The 15,179-nt window shown below is 35.2% G+C and overlaps 1 protein-coding gene across 2 annotated transcripts in view; it reads right to left on the bottom strand.

Moving 5' to 3' along the window:
* LOC121409406 (serine/threonine-protein phosphatase with EF-hands 2-like) overlaps window positions 1-15,179 on the bottom strand; it is a 78,652-nt gene that overhangs the window by 43,463 nt on the left and 20,010 nt on the right. For both annotated transcript variants that reach the window (XM_041601347.1, XM_041601353.1), the window contains exon 4: window positions 3,176-3,260. In XM_041601347.1, coding sequence (XP_041457281.1) covers window positions 3,176-3,260 — 85 coding nt within the window. The remainder of the gene's footprint in view (window positions 1-3,175; window positions 3,261-15,179) is intronic.

Raw genomic sequence — 15,179 nt, forward strand, 5'->3', positions numbered from 1 at the left:
GTATGGCGTATAATTCTATCATAGCAGTGCTCAATTGGATTCATTCATGAATGATATAGTATTTAGTTTAATAAATGAATTATCATCTAACTGCAAACTAGAAAAAAATGTGTGTGCTATCACAGACTAAAATTAAAGACACAAATTTTGTAGAAGCATCCTCTCATGGCACTGAATATTTTAAACTGAGGTACATGCCACAATTACCTAGCAACCTTGATGGATATAATTATCTGACATCATAATCTACAGAGACACTTTAGTCTTGATGCCTTAAGAACATCTGTGCTTCTATTATCCACCCCCCCCCTCCCACCATTGTTCTGTTCCTTAATGGTCTCATGAAAAGCTGCATCTTAAAAATGTCAAAACATTCTCTTCATAAATTACTTATTAACTTATCATGCCAAACATCTGGCATACAGTCTGATATTTTTATGAAATTTACCCCTCTTCAAATATTAATATTGACTATATTAAGAGATCAAATATCTGAGAAGGGCATGAAAATATGTACATGATGGTTCTTAACTTGAAATATATTCTCAATGCCTTTTATATTTTATGTTTTGAGATAATAAAAAAGGACAAAACGTATTATCATTTTCTATTAAAAAACAAATTGAGATTATTCACATTATCTTATTTCTAATTTGCCAAATCATATACCAAACAAAATAATCTTGAAAGATTATCCAAAAAAAAGAAGAAATTTGTAGGTTTCTATTTTGATAATACACATGTATAATCCTGGGTCATTTTTTTTTAGCAAAGTAGCGCGATGCTTGGTGAATTTTTAAGCTAAAATTCAAGGGAAGATGGACAGGAATTTCTGCTTTGTACAATCTACCCAATTGTAAGAGATTATTAAATTTTGAAGCTTTTGATTGTGATGTCATAAGCGAGCAGCCTCCATCCCCATATATTATGTAACATATCAATTCTACAGTGTGCATAAAAAAGGGAGAGTTTTGAAAAGTCAATAAAAATTTGCTTTAAATTATATCTATATTTTGATGTTAATAGATGCTCTGAGGTCTTATCTTTGCAATGCCATTTTAAGAAATAAATTTCGTTCATGCATGAGCGAACACGGGACGTTTTTGTCGGGGGTTCAAAAAGATGCTTGCACCAAAATGGCAGAAATGAGAAATTTGATGATTAGACTTTTGGCTAATCAGCAGACCTACTCTTATCAATCTTTTCATTATCTTTGCCATAATTTTCGAATTATGCTGTCAAATTTCATTTACAAATTTATTTATTTACCTGAATCATTTTGTTTTTCATTTAAACTTCTTTTACCTTTGTTTTTTTTTCATAAGTAAGAAAATTAAAAGAAGACTTTGTCAACCCAAGTAAGAAGATTTGCATTATCAATTGAGAGAATTTTCATTATTAAAATCCTTTTATCATGTGAAACAAATTATGTTATGGTACCTATAAAAGACATGAATCCTATTTTCAAAGGGTTATTGAATCTTTCACCAAGTTTATTTATGTGCTTGACAGGACAAACAGAAAAGGATTCATGCCTTTCAATGGCAATGGTGTAATGAGTCAATTTTGAAGGAGCAAGATATTGCAGATCGAATAAAATGTATCAAAAAGCAAGAAAACAAACGTTTTAACTTTTTTTTATTAAAATATAAAATTTTGTGATTTTGACATAATATTCAGAAAATGATATTATATTTCATTTTCTATGTTTTCTTTTATTTTCCTTTCCACTTTTTTCTTGGTCATGATTTTCTTTTGGGGGAGGGAGAGCACCAGAGCCCCCACCCATCAGTATGCCACTGTTCAAAGGCACCATAACCTTTGTAGCACGCAATGAAATAATTAAAAAAACACACGCTTTCCCATACTTCGGTTAAAAAAATTTTCTTGCCTGAAGAAGGAATGTTCAAAGCTAAAAGAGAACATATTAAAAAGGAACAACAACAGAAATATTCAAGTAGATAACTAAGTTTGGAAATGAATTTTTACTGCATAATTCGAAAATTATGGCACAGATAATGAAAAGGTTAAGAGGAAGTATGCTGATTAGCAAGAAGTCCGATCATCATATTCATCATTTTATGCCATTCTGGCGCAAGCCTCCTTTTTAACCCCAGACAAAAACATTCTGTGTTTGCTCAAGCATGAACAAAACTAAATTGTTTTAATGGCATTTGAAGGATAAGACCTCAGAGCACCTATTGACACCAAAGTATAGAGATCATAATTTGAAACAAAAATTTTATAGACTTTTCAAATCTGTCCCGTTTTTTGATACACACTGTATGAATTAAACTAATGGAATATGATGAATAAAAGATATCATCATCTATACAGTGTTACAATGCATTAAATATGTATATTTTGGTCTGCATCAATTGCCATGCGGTATCAGAGCGTATCCCTAAAAAGAACCGAAATCTGACGAATATTTCAAAGGCTCCTGTACAAAATTTGCTATTGAATATATGAGAGCTTATTCAACAGTTTAGGGCTAGGCAGCGAATGAGTAAAATATACAACGTGTACAACAATAAAAGCAATGCGATGCGCAGCATGGAGCACAACTATGCTCCATGACGTCATAATGAATTACATGCAAGTCGCACATCAACGACCAAAATTGATCCTATAAAGTGATAATGGCATATTAAATGTGATAAATGATATGACTTGCTAAATCAAATTTCTCCCTCTTTTTTGAGGGGGGGGGGGGGGTGGTATAGATGATAAATTATATTGGATGGCATTATTTCATGAAATACCAGAAATGTTCCACTCATTAGGGCCAATATTCTACTCATCTGCGATTCGTGGAAGTTTCCCGAACTCTTGGAATATTTCTTGTATTCCATTCTGAGCCATCCAATATATTTATTCTTATAGAAGGGGACATAAAATGATATTTCTGATGTCTCCACTGCATAATTAAAATCACTTTAAAATTTTTGAGAAAATTTTATTTTGAAAAAATTAATATCAAAATATATGAGCAAGCTGCTCCTTATCCGTGACGTCAGAAAATCAAAATGTTAAAATATCAATACTCTTTTAATCTTGGCCAGATTTTCATCAGTACGTCACCAGTAATCTTCTCTTAATTTTTCTGTTTTTTATTGAAATCAACTTATCATCAGGGTGCCTTCATCCTTTAGTGCTATGTTATTATACTAACCTTCATTAGACCCTTGTATGATGTATTTAGATTTATTATCCTCTGAGCTGACAGTCTGCATCATGCTATTGAAGAAATTATACAGCTGAAACGAATAAGAGACAACCATTTTAGAAACATGATTCTTATAAAGCAAGTATCTTCCATTTGTATTGTTCCAGTTGAGAAGGTAAAATGGATATACAGTGTATCCTTTTCTCAGGACTATTATTTAAATGTTTTATGCAGCCAAAACAAAACCTCTTGTGCATGCTCATTGCTGGTTAATAGTCAACTACAATTTGATGAGATGATTATAATAAGATTAAAAAACATCCATAAAAGATAAGGATCTTATCAGTAATGAAGGCATTTTGGGGTTTTATAAAATTGAAGTACAAACAATGCTGATATTTTTTTACACTTGATATTCATGTATATCAGAAACTTTGAAATATTTACTTCTAATAAATGCTTGGTTTCAAGAGATTTGGTCTTAGCCTTTTGTGTGGCAACACTAATGAATATTACCATACATTATTAGATTTTATTGATAAAATAGTTTAATTTTTCATATCATATTAAGCTAATCCTAGATAGAGAATTATATTCTGATCTCAAAGGATTTGAATTTAAATCTACAATGCAACATGTAAGTCTTATACGGGCTAGTCCCTGTTCATAGCCACTCTGGATTTTATCTAAATCTTTGCAACAATGAATGAGCATAGTATAACAGAGTTTATCTTCAAAGTGTTTATTCTTGATTTTTTTTATAAATCTAAACAAATGATAATCATGAAAACTTTAAAGACCCAGACCGGACCCAAAAATGACATTGACAAATTATATACCAATCGAAAGATTATAAGCTACTAAATACAGCAATGTGAGCTTTATTCATTTTCACCCCTTCCCAGCTGAGTATTTTGCTTAAGAATATTCCAATTATCGGGCTTCGAACCCGACTTAGAAAATAGGCTTTATTGTGCTTTTCAAATGCATCGAGACCGTGACGTCTCGTTGTGTAAGAAGCGTCGTGGTTCCTTGGTTTGTGCACAGAAAAACTGGGATATTTTTTTGCTTTCCAGATTACGCATTTCATTTTCGTCACTTTCATCACAGAGTGATATCACATATATTTTTTCCTACACGCTTAAATTATGAAATCTACAGTTTTGAACTAGTTTTTGCCATATTTTATTTCCTGCTTATTAGTTTGGCGTAGATTTCAATTCTATCTGCATTCAGATTATGTATAACAACTTTTCCTGACATAGCAATTTTGGCCCAATAAGAGTCATTCAAAGAAATCACAAAAAAGGTAGTGAATAGTTGGTTTCCATCCATTCCCCTGCAGAAATTTAAGCATGCCGCTTGCTAGTAACTAGCATGCGACTAGCAGGGCGCTCGCTTAATAAGCGAGTGCATGCTAGCGAACAGTCCCTGCTCGCTAAAAGATCGCTTAACTATTACTCTGCACGCATATCACACACTTATTAAGCTAGCCGCATGCTAGTTACTAGCATGCCGCAAGCTTGCGCAAGCTAGTCGCACGCTTCCCGCAAGCTTGGAAATTTCTGTAGGGGTTTGAACAGTGAATAATTGTGAGTGCCATTTTCATCTGAAAACGAAAAAAAAATGTTGATTCATAATATAGAAATGGAAGAAAATACCCAATGCTTTTGTACACAAGCCTATAGAATCGCAACCCTCAAGACACAACATGACTTCATCATTTCCAGGCGACGTGGGGTGCTCAATCGAAGTGTACTTTGGAGGAGCAGTTTCTTTGATTTTTATCTAATATTTTAAAAAAATGGAAGGAGATATGTAGAATATTTTTGGTATATTTGTATTCTATGAATCATTACCTTTCTTTTAATATATGATTGTTTTTACACCGGTCAGGGTCTTTAATTAAAAATTTAGGAAGTTTAATGAAAAAAACGGACAAATATGAGTATTTTTTTATGATAGTGTAGAGATTTTTCAACAGAGTTGGTAATATTTTCAGGTCAAATGCATTGATTTTTATAAGGGATCCTTATGTAGAGATAGATGAAATTAGGCCCAAAGACAAAGTCATTTTCATTTTACAAGGCTATTTGTGGGAAAATAGTTAATTTGAGGACACCAAAATGTGACTTGCTCAAACAGGGTATACGTGTATGTGATGCAACTTATCAACATATTTCATATGTATTTTGTTCTCATTGTTGAATTATGTTGCTACCATATCAAGTATGTAGGTAGGGAATAGCAAAAAATTATACATACATTGTAACTGAAGGTTTCAAACGACTGATTTCCAAAAGTGGAACATTCGTTACTCTTGATGTCCACCTTGTTTTTTGGTAACAAATGTTCAACAGCACAGCTAGAATATGGACTAGCAAATGAGAAATAAAGCTTCAATTTACTCCTTGAATAATGGATAAACAATGAGAACTTGCTTTCAAAATCTACTAAATGTAATAAATTCTGGGTACTTGACATTATGGGTTTAAATATTTGGTGCCCATCGTGACGCATGTCATGCATCCATTTTGCAAGGATTCGGATCATAGTTCTGTTAATTTATAATCTGCAATAAATATTTACAGAAATCTATAGCACAAAGGTCTACAAAAACAGATGAATAAATCAATCCAAAAGTAGATTTTTTTAAATGTGGCAGCAATTTGGTGTCCTCTTTTGGACACTGTTTAACAAATGTTCCATGCATTTTCAGAGGTAGCAGGAGAAATCTCTGAGGAAATGAACACAGCCATGTTTAACTGGCATGGTATAATCATAATGTAACCACAAACTAAAAACTTGAAGATGTTGAACTTTTGCATGAAGAAAATAAGCCAATTGTCTAACTCATTTAAGATTTGTTATGGTGGACACCAAGCATAATTCATAAAAATGCTAAAAATCAAAGTATGATCATATCATTGGAGACCGCTTCGTTTTGTCTCCCCTGGTTATGAATATGTCATGAATGTTTATTGATATCTCAGAGTGTTCAGAGCAGTCTGATGTCACATCACTTTCCCTCCACAGTATTGTAAAAATATTTCTACTCACTGAGAGCAATACTGATCAAATAAAATCAGGGCCCTACATATTGATTTACTTCTAGGGCTCTTGTGTTAATAGGGAATAATCAATGCTTCATACTTTCTGTCAGCAAAGCTTAAGATGCAATCTGTTACCTAGCATGAATCAAATATTCAATATTGACACAATCATGACAATTTGAAATAAAACTAGAATTTTAATTCATCATGAGGACGAATCAGGTGATCTGTCTCTGATTTTAGGATCACAGAGACAATCAGCATGTTTATTGAGATGAATATGATCATCATGATGAAAACTGAACTTTTCTTACGAAAAGAATATGTTGAATACTCTTGGAAAAGAGGGAAATGAGAATATGTGAAATACATGTAGGTGTAGGCGATACACATTGTACATGTTTTAGGATTATTAAAAACGATTTTAATCTACTTAATTGTGCGATATTTGAACTTATATACCTTGTAATGGTGATTAAGGAACATTTGCGAAATGTTTAAAAGAAAAAAAAAGAAAAAAAAAAAAAAATGTCCACTTTTGGGTTCAAACCAGGGACCCTAAGGACGCAAGTCTGATGCCTTACCCATTGAGCTACACGCTTCCCATAGACTTAACACATAAGCAAAACGAGAGGATCTGAAATCCAATTTTGCAAGTGAAATACGGGCCCCAGCATCTAATTGGAAAACGAAGACCACACTTGCCATAGCTTACAATCTCAGCATACTCAAAGCTCAGAGAAAACCAACAAACAGAAATGGAGATATGGCTCGCGAAATAGAGGAATGTAAAATCCAGTTTTGAGAAAAAGTCATTTCCCATAGAGATTGCACATAAAATGAGCGAAAACTACATGCCTCTCTACCTTGACATTTTTCAGGATGATCCATTCCTTTAAAAGTGAATTTAGCCATCAAATTAAGAAGAGCATGTTCTCAGCTACAACATATTGAAAACTGAGCAAAAATTGACAAATATTTACAGAGTTAGAGTCAAATTTGCATAATTATGATGACGTCATAAGTAGAAAAATGGGAATTTTGAGTTACGACGCCATTTTGATGACGTCATGATAAAATTTCGGGTCAAATGTGACATGAAATCACATCTCCCATCCATACTCTATTCGAATATGAAAAAAAATGGGGGTCAACGGACTACCTTAAGAGCTATAATGAATTTTGTATAGGCATGTTTTTGCACATATATTGTCTATGGTTAGTGCGCGCGTGCGCGTGCTGTAAACTTTGATGGAGGCTAATTCCTTTATTACTTGTCGTAAAAGGTTGATCAAGGTATCAAATTGTTCAGAATTATATTATCGGTGCCTTGATGTGAAAAAAAATGGCAATCCTATGTTTTATAGTGCCGTTACGCGCGAGAACGCGCGCGTAACCGTACGCGCACACAAATTTTTGAAACGCTTAAAATGACCTGATTCGAAGTCTGTTTTGGTCAAAAAGTGATTTTGAGCATTTTAAAATTTTGACGCGCGCGTAGTTGACCCTTGACCTGAAGTTAATATGATGTAAATATTAATTTTTGATAATTGATATTGAAGATATGATTGATAATGTGATTCTACAAAATGGCGTCTAGATGACGTCATGATGACCTTTTGACCTTGAACTTGCTTTATACACATCACATGATAAGTCCCCATATCTGATGATATTTTGAAGATAATTGATGTTGTAGATTTGGAGATTTTCTGCTAACAAGAAAAGGTGGGAAAATAAAAATAAATAATAAACTAGATTTTAATTCGTCATGCGGACGAATTAGGTGGTCTGTCCTTATTCTCGCCATCATGATTACTAATACCATGTTCATTCAGATCAATATGATCTTCACGAAAACGGAATGTTCATTATGGATGGAATACTTGTGAAAGACGGGAGATGATAAAGCACTGTAAAAGCATGGAGCTAGCTCTATGGTAAAAGGGTCTCTTTGACATATGGAAATACATGTGATATGAAAAAAGTAGTTATAAGGGCCGTCTGCACCATCCCGAGTTTTCAAATTAGCGCGCTATTTCTGATCCGGCAAATTATCCCGATCTGAAAAATCTCGAGGTTGTTTGTAATGCAGATGCAATTATCGCGCTAGTTCGTAGGATTAATCTCGAGATTGCAATCCCAAGTCAACTCGGGTTTATTTGCAAAATAGCGCGCTATTTACAAATTATCGCGCTAATTCGTAGGTGCAGACGCACTCTGGATTGGATTTGGGTTAATTTATTCATGACTTTCAGTCCATAATGCAATTCGCATTCCATTTCCGCCTTGGTCAAAACATAAACACATCGCGATTGTACCGAACGCATGCGAAAGTCAACTTTATCGTGAATAGCGTTCATCAATTCCCCAATCAGCAACGACCCAGACCGGACCCAAAAATGAAATTGACAAATTATATACCAATCGAAGCTTATAAGCTACTAAATACAGCATTGTGAGCTTTATTCATTTTCACCCTTCCCAGCTGAGTATTTTGCTTAAGAATATTCCAATTATCGGGCTTCGAACCCGGCTTAGAAAATAGGCTTTATTGTGCTTTTCAAATGCCTCGAGACCGTGACGTCACGTTGTGTAAGAAGCGTCGCGATTCCATAGGTTTGTACACAGAAAAACTGGGTTATTTTTTTGCTTTCCAGATTACGCATTTCATTTTCTTCACTTCCATCACAGAGTGATATCACATATATTTTTTCCTACATGCTTAAATTATGAAATCTACAGGTTTGAACTAGTTTTTGCCATATTTTATTTCCTGCTTATTTGGCGTAGATTTCAAATCTATCTGCATTCAGATTATGTATCACAACTTTTCCTGACATAGCAATTTAGGCCCAATAAGAGCCAAACAAAGAAGTCACAAAAAAGGCAGTGAATAGTTGTAGGTTTCCATCAATTTCAACAGTGAATAATTGTGAGTGCCATTTTCATCTGAAAACGGAAAAAAATATTGGATTCATAATATAGAAATGGAAGAAAATACCGAATGCTTTTGTACACAAATCTATGGAATCGCAACCCTCCAGACACAACATGACGTCATCCTTTCCAGGCGACGTGGGGTGCTCAATCGAAGCGTACTTTGGAGGAGCAGTTTCTTTGATTTTTATCTAATATTTCTTAAAATGGAAGGAGATGTATAGAATATTTTTGGTATATTTGTATTGTATGAATCATTGCCTTTCTTTTAATACATGATTGTTTTTACACCAGTCAGGGTCTTTAAGCTATACTTTCAGCCTGGACTATCCCTTTAAGTATCAGCACTTCAGCAGCCTATTTTGAATGATCAATTTTTGGAAGCCATCTTCCATTTTGGACATGACAGACCACTGACTGTCCTTGTAACTTGTCCTAATATATTTTTCGACCCATAAAACCTGTGGTTTAGACATCAAATTCACATCTCCCAAGCCAAAATGTAATGAGCTATGTCCGCTTTAAGTATTAGCAGCCATTTCATAATCAATTTTTGGAATCTATCGCAGATTTTTGCAAAAACCAGACCACAGACTTTGTAACTTGCCTCAATGTATTATTTGACCCATTTAACCATGGTATAGACACAAAAATCATATTTCTGGATATTGATTAAACTATTACCCTTTTTACACAGGCTAAAATTTCCTTAACCCCGTACTATAGGTGGGGCTAAATTGCCATTTAGCCCCACCTATAGTACGGGGTTAAGCTTAGCCCACTTTCTTTTTACACAGCATTTTTGCAAAGTGGGCTAACCCCACCTTTATTACGGGATTATTTGGCCCTGCAAAAAAGCAGAGTTATCCCAGCAATTACGGTGCTAAGAGCGATAGTACGGGGTTAAGATCGCTAGTGTAAAACGAAAGTGGGCTAAGCTTAACTCATTGAGTGCTTCGTGCACGCTACATATCCTGCTATAACATGCCACACTCGTGCTCGCACGCCTACTATTGATTGCTTTGTGCTTGCATTGTTTCCTACCCTCGCCTGCTTCGTGCATGACTGCGCACATTCGGAATTACAATCATTGTTACGCCGTTTTGCATTGTATTGCGCATCGCATGCACGCCGTAATTAACACTATTGTGTGCCGTGCGAACTCTGCTTTCTGATAGATTAACTTACGCGGTTTACATTCGACTTTTCGAGTATTTCTACATTTTTACAAGATATGGCTCCGCCTCTGAGAGGGAAAAGACCTAGGTTTTTTGATCCATACAAAACACTCCACAAAATGGAACTACTTGATACAACTCATATTTTAGTGGTAAAGATAATAACCAATCCATATAATGAGGACATCATTATAAGGGGTATGAAATTTCCTACAACTTTACTACACAATATTTTGTGGATAACCTAATCTTAAGAGAGTTACAAGCAATTGTAATCATGACTATTGAAAGGAGTGAATACGACTCGCGATCCCAAAATCAATGTGGCACAGGGGGGTTTTGGGGCTGGCACAGGGGATTAGCATCGGATTAGCACTGTGGCATTGGGTTAGTAGTGTGCTTGGCATGTTAAGATTAACCCCGTACTATAGGTGGGGCTAAATGGCAATTTAGCCCCACCTATAGTACGGGGTTAAGGAAATTCTAGCGTGTGTAAAAAGTGTACGAGTGAAGTACTTGTACTACGAATGATCGACAAAAACCACTAGTCAATAACAATTTGGCATGTGTGAAAAGGAAAAAAAAATAGTACGGGGTTAAGGAGAGTACGGGGTTAGCGATAGTCCGGGGCTAAGAAAATCCTGTGTAAAAAAAGTATATGTCGTTCATTTTTGAGTAGCAACAACAATTGTAGACTCCATTTTGGAAGCCATCTTGAATTTTGAACATAATGAACCACTGACTGTCCTTGTTTCTTGTCCCAATGTCTTATTTGACCATTGAAAACATGGTCTAGACACCAAAATCATTATGTCCCAGGTGGATATGAAATGAACTATGTCCATTTTAATTATCAACAGTTCAATTCAATTAAATCATGATTTATTTCGTATAAAAACAATACATGTTACAAAGCCATAAGGCTGAAATTAACATGTTTACAATAAAACGTTCACAAGTCATGGATAAAAGCAAACAATTTACAATGTACATATATAATGAATACATTTAAAGAGCAAGTGTACATAAAGATTAATTAGATATATTAAAATAGAACCAAAAAAAAAATATTAAAAAGTGATGAATATTAGACAATTAAAAATTCAAATATCAATTGGACTGAAATGGAGACTTAAACAATGGCAAAAATTTGAGTTGATTTGAAGGGTATGAAAGTAAAAATTTATTTAGAATTTAGTAAATCAATGAAATATATGGTATTGCACTTTTCTAAAGTGATCTGTTCTGCATTTTAAATTCAATTTGTGGAAGCCATTTTGGATTTTTGGACACCATCTTGGATTTTTTGACACACCAGACCACCCCCTACAGAAATTTTCAAGCTTGCGGAAAGCGTGCGACTAGCTTGTGCAAGCTTGCGGCATGCTAGTAACTAGCATGCGGCTAGCTTAATAAGCGTGTAATATGCGTGCAGAGTAATAGTTAAGCGATCTTTTAGCGAGCAGGGACTGTTTGCTAGCATGCACTCACTTATTAAGCGAGCGCCCTGCTAGTCGCATGCTAGTTACTAGCAAGCGGCATGCTTAAATTTCTGTAGGGGACTGGCTGTCCTTGCCGCTACTTGTTCCAATGTAATACTTCATCCTTAAACCATTGAATAAAAACCAAATTAAACCAACTTAGATGAATTGTGGATTTTCAGACTACGGCAGCCACTTTGGGCGCCATCTTGGATTTGCCAGGTACACTGGATGGCTTATAATTTACTCTAGCTTGTATCAACAGTTTTTTACCCCCTAGACAATGGAATATGAATCAAAATAGGATTCTAGGGAGGATTATGAGTCAGTTGTATCCATTTTCAGTGAATGGCGGCCATCTTGGATGCCATCTTGAAAATAACCTCTTTCCCTGATGTGGATTCTGGTAGATTTTTAGTATGTTACTCCCGAGGTCAAATAGTAAAACAAAGTCGTCAAATAGTAAAACAAAGCCGTTAAATCATTTGTTGCAATTAGTTCCGGGTAGAGGTATTTTTGGTTGTATATTGACCCGTCTACGAGCCGGGATAACATATAGAAGCACCTTGAGCACCTCACAAGCTGAAGCTGGATATTGCGCAATACACAAACCATATATCTTTACTTTTTATATGGGAAATGGAAATTGCAAAAAAATATTAAGGTACATAATTATTTACATCAAAACTTTTGTTTATAGTAGAAAAAAAATGAAATTTAAAGTCAGAGCATTTGTTAGCATGTTTAACAATCATAAACCTGATAAGAGGCAGCTAGTTTCATACAAGTAGTTTGGCAGCACATAAAGCAGTTGTACCAAAGTAGACATTCTCCCTCTTTCTCTCTTCCATTTCTTGTACTAAAGCAAGGCATGATATATCAAGTGTTTTCAAGGCATAGCAGTTGTCAAGGTTACCAAATGCATCAATTCATCAAACATTTAAAAACCAAGATTATCCTTCTGACAAAAAGCCTCATTCTCATATTTCTTTGACTGTGATGACACAAAATCCTATCTGTTAATAATTATTACGAATAAAAATATTATAATAAATGAAGAGCTCCATGAAAAATTGCTCTTTGTTTTATGGTTGATTTTATTTTCTAACTCAGATATACTGTCAGATCATGAATGTTACACCTCCCTACAAAAAAATATATTGGAATTATGGCATTTTAACAAAAACTGATTAGAACACAAATCAACCCATTGGGAATCTGGAAAAGATGCAGTGTATGGTGCTGTATGAGACTAAAATGATTCCCTTATAAGCCTGTTTAAATCTTTGGCAAAGCTTCAATCTTTCTTCATCTGTTGAATTAAATATAAAAAAAGGATATCTTGTGCCCTGTTACACCTACAAATGTAATAATGCCCACAAATGTAACAAGACTTTGCAGCGGGGGGGGGCAGTCAAATGTATTGCTGTACTCATGCGTGTCCAAATTATCTCCAAACACCCCCTAACGATTTTTTCTCTGTGTACAAATAACCCCCTAAACAAATTTTTCGCGGGCTTTATTTACACATTTTGGGCCCTAAACAAGTTGTTGCCAGAATATGACCCCGGAGAAAACACTTTGGGGCAAAAATATACCCTAAAAACGTTTGGCTAGTATTGAAAAAAAAATACCTTAAAATTTTAAATACATTTGACCTTGCGATTGACCATTGACCAGTCTTTCACAACTACCCCTTTTTTTTTAAATCAGTGTTTTTGATACCCTTAAAAGGTGCACATGCGGCCAATACTTAAACAAGTGGAATGCCTCTGGTAGTCTCAACTGCATCATGCGATTCAATATAGCAGCATTGCAGACTTTGAAAACTACTATAAAATAATCACAAAAAACACTCCGTTCATTGATATTTGACCTTGATCATGTGACCTAAAACTTGTCGGTGATACTTGATTAACCCTATATCCACATTTTATACACTATATCTATAAATTCTGAAAGGTCATGTGACATGAAACTCGCACAAGATGTTCAGTGATACTTGGATTTTAATATTCTTATGTCCAAGTGTCATGAATCAGATCTATAAACTTTCAAAGTTATGATGGTAATTCAACAGATACCCCCCCCCATGGCCAAAGTTCATTGACCTATGATGTTGGTCATGTGACCTGAAATTCACACAGGATATTCAGTGATACTTGATTACTCTTATGTCCAAGTTTCATGAATCAGATCCATAAACTTTTAAAGTTATGATGGTAATTCTATTTATACATACCCCCAAATTGGCCAAAGTTCATTGACCCTAAATGACCTTTGACCTTGGTCATGTGACACAAATCTCAGGCAGGATGTTCAGCGATACTTGATTACTCTTATGTCCAAGTCTAATGAACTAGACCAATAAACATTCAAAGTTATGATGGTAATTCAACAAATACCCCCAACTTGGCCAAAGTTTGTTGACCTCACATGACCTTTGACCTTGGTCATGTGACCTGAAACTCGCACAGGATGTTCAGTGATACTTTATTAATCTTATGTCCAAGTTTCATGAATCAGATCTATACACTTTCAAAGTTATGATGGTAATTCCACAGATACTCCCATTATGGCCAAAGTTCATTGACCTTTGACCTTGGTCATGTGACCTGAAACTCTCACAGGATGTTCAGCGATATTTGATTACTCTTATGTCCAAGTTTCATGAATCAGATCCATAATATTTTAAAGTTATGATGGTAATTCTACAAATACCCCTTAATGGCCAAGTTTTATGAACTAGGTTCATAAAGTACATATACATGTACTTCAAGTTATGCTGTCATTTGAAAAACTTAACCTTTGGTTAAGATTTGGTGTTGACGCCGCCGCCGTCGGAAAGCGGCGCCTATAGTCTCACTCTGCTTCTCAGGTGAGACAAAAACACCCCTTTAAACGTGTGTGTACAGCAATACATACTGCCCCCCCCCCCCCCCCCCCCCCCCCCCCCCGGGTTCAGCCAGTACTTGACAAAGAATATACATAGCCAAGTCACAAGGCATAGTCACAAGGCTAGCCTCTTGTAGACTCCAGTGGTGTAATGCACCTTGAAGGGGACATAAAATCAAGAAGATAACAATATCACATTTTACCCTTTTCCATTTCCTTCCTTTCTTCTTATCCTATTTTTTTCTTATAAGCATGAATATTTTTGGGTTTCATGGTCCCCAAGCCCAACTCATATGTGAGTGCATAATGGCTTAGTGGTTCTGACCATGCCTTTCAGAGGGTCATGGGTTCAAATCCTAGCCATGGTGGCATGGGCGTCAGAGTAGAGGAATACCTTTTTAATGGGGGGGAGGGGAAGCAACAATAGATGTCCCCCCATCATGAACAAAGGATAATCTTCTAT

Source organism: Lytechinus variegatus, chromosome 1 (assembly GCF_018143015.1).
Source record: "Lytechinus variegatus isolate NC3 chromosome 1, Lvar_3.0, whole genome shotgun sequence".
Taxonomy (NCBI): domain Eukaryota; kingdom Metazoa; phylum Echinodermata; class Echinoidea; order Temnopleuroida; family Toxopneustidae; genus Lytechinus; species Lytechinus variegatus.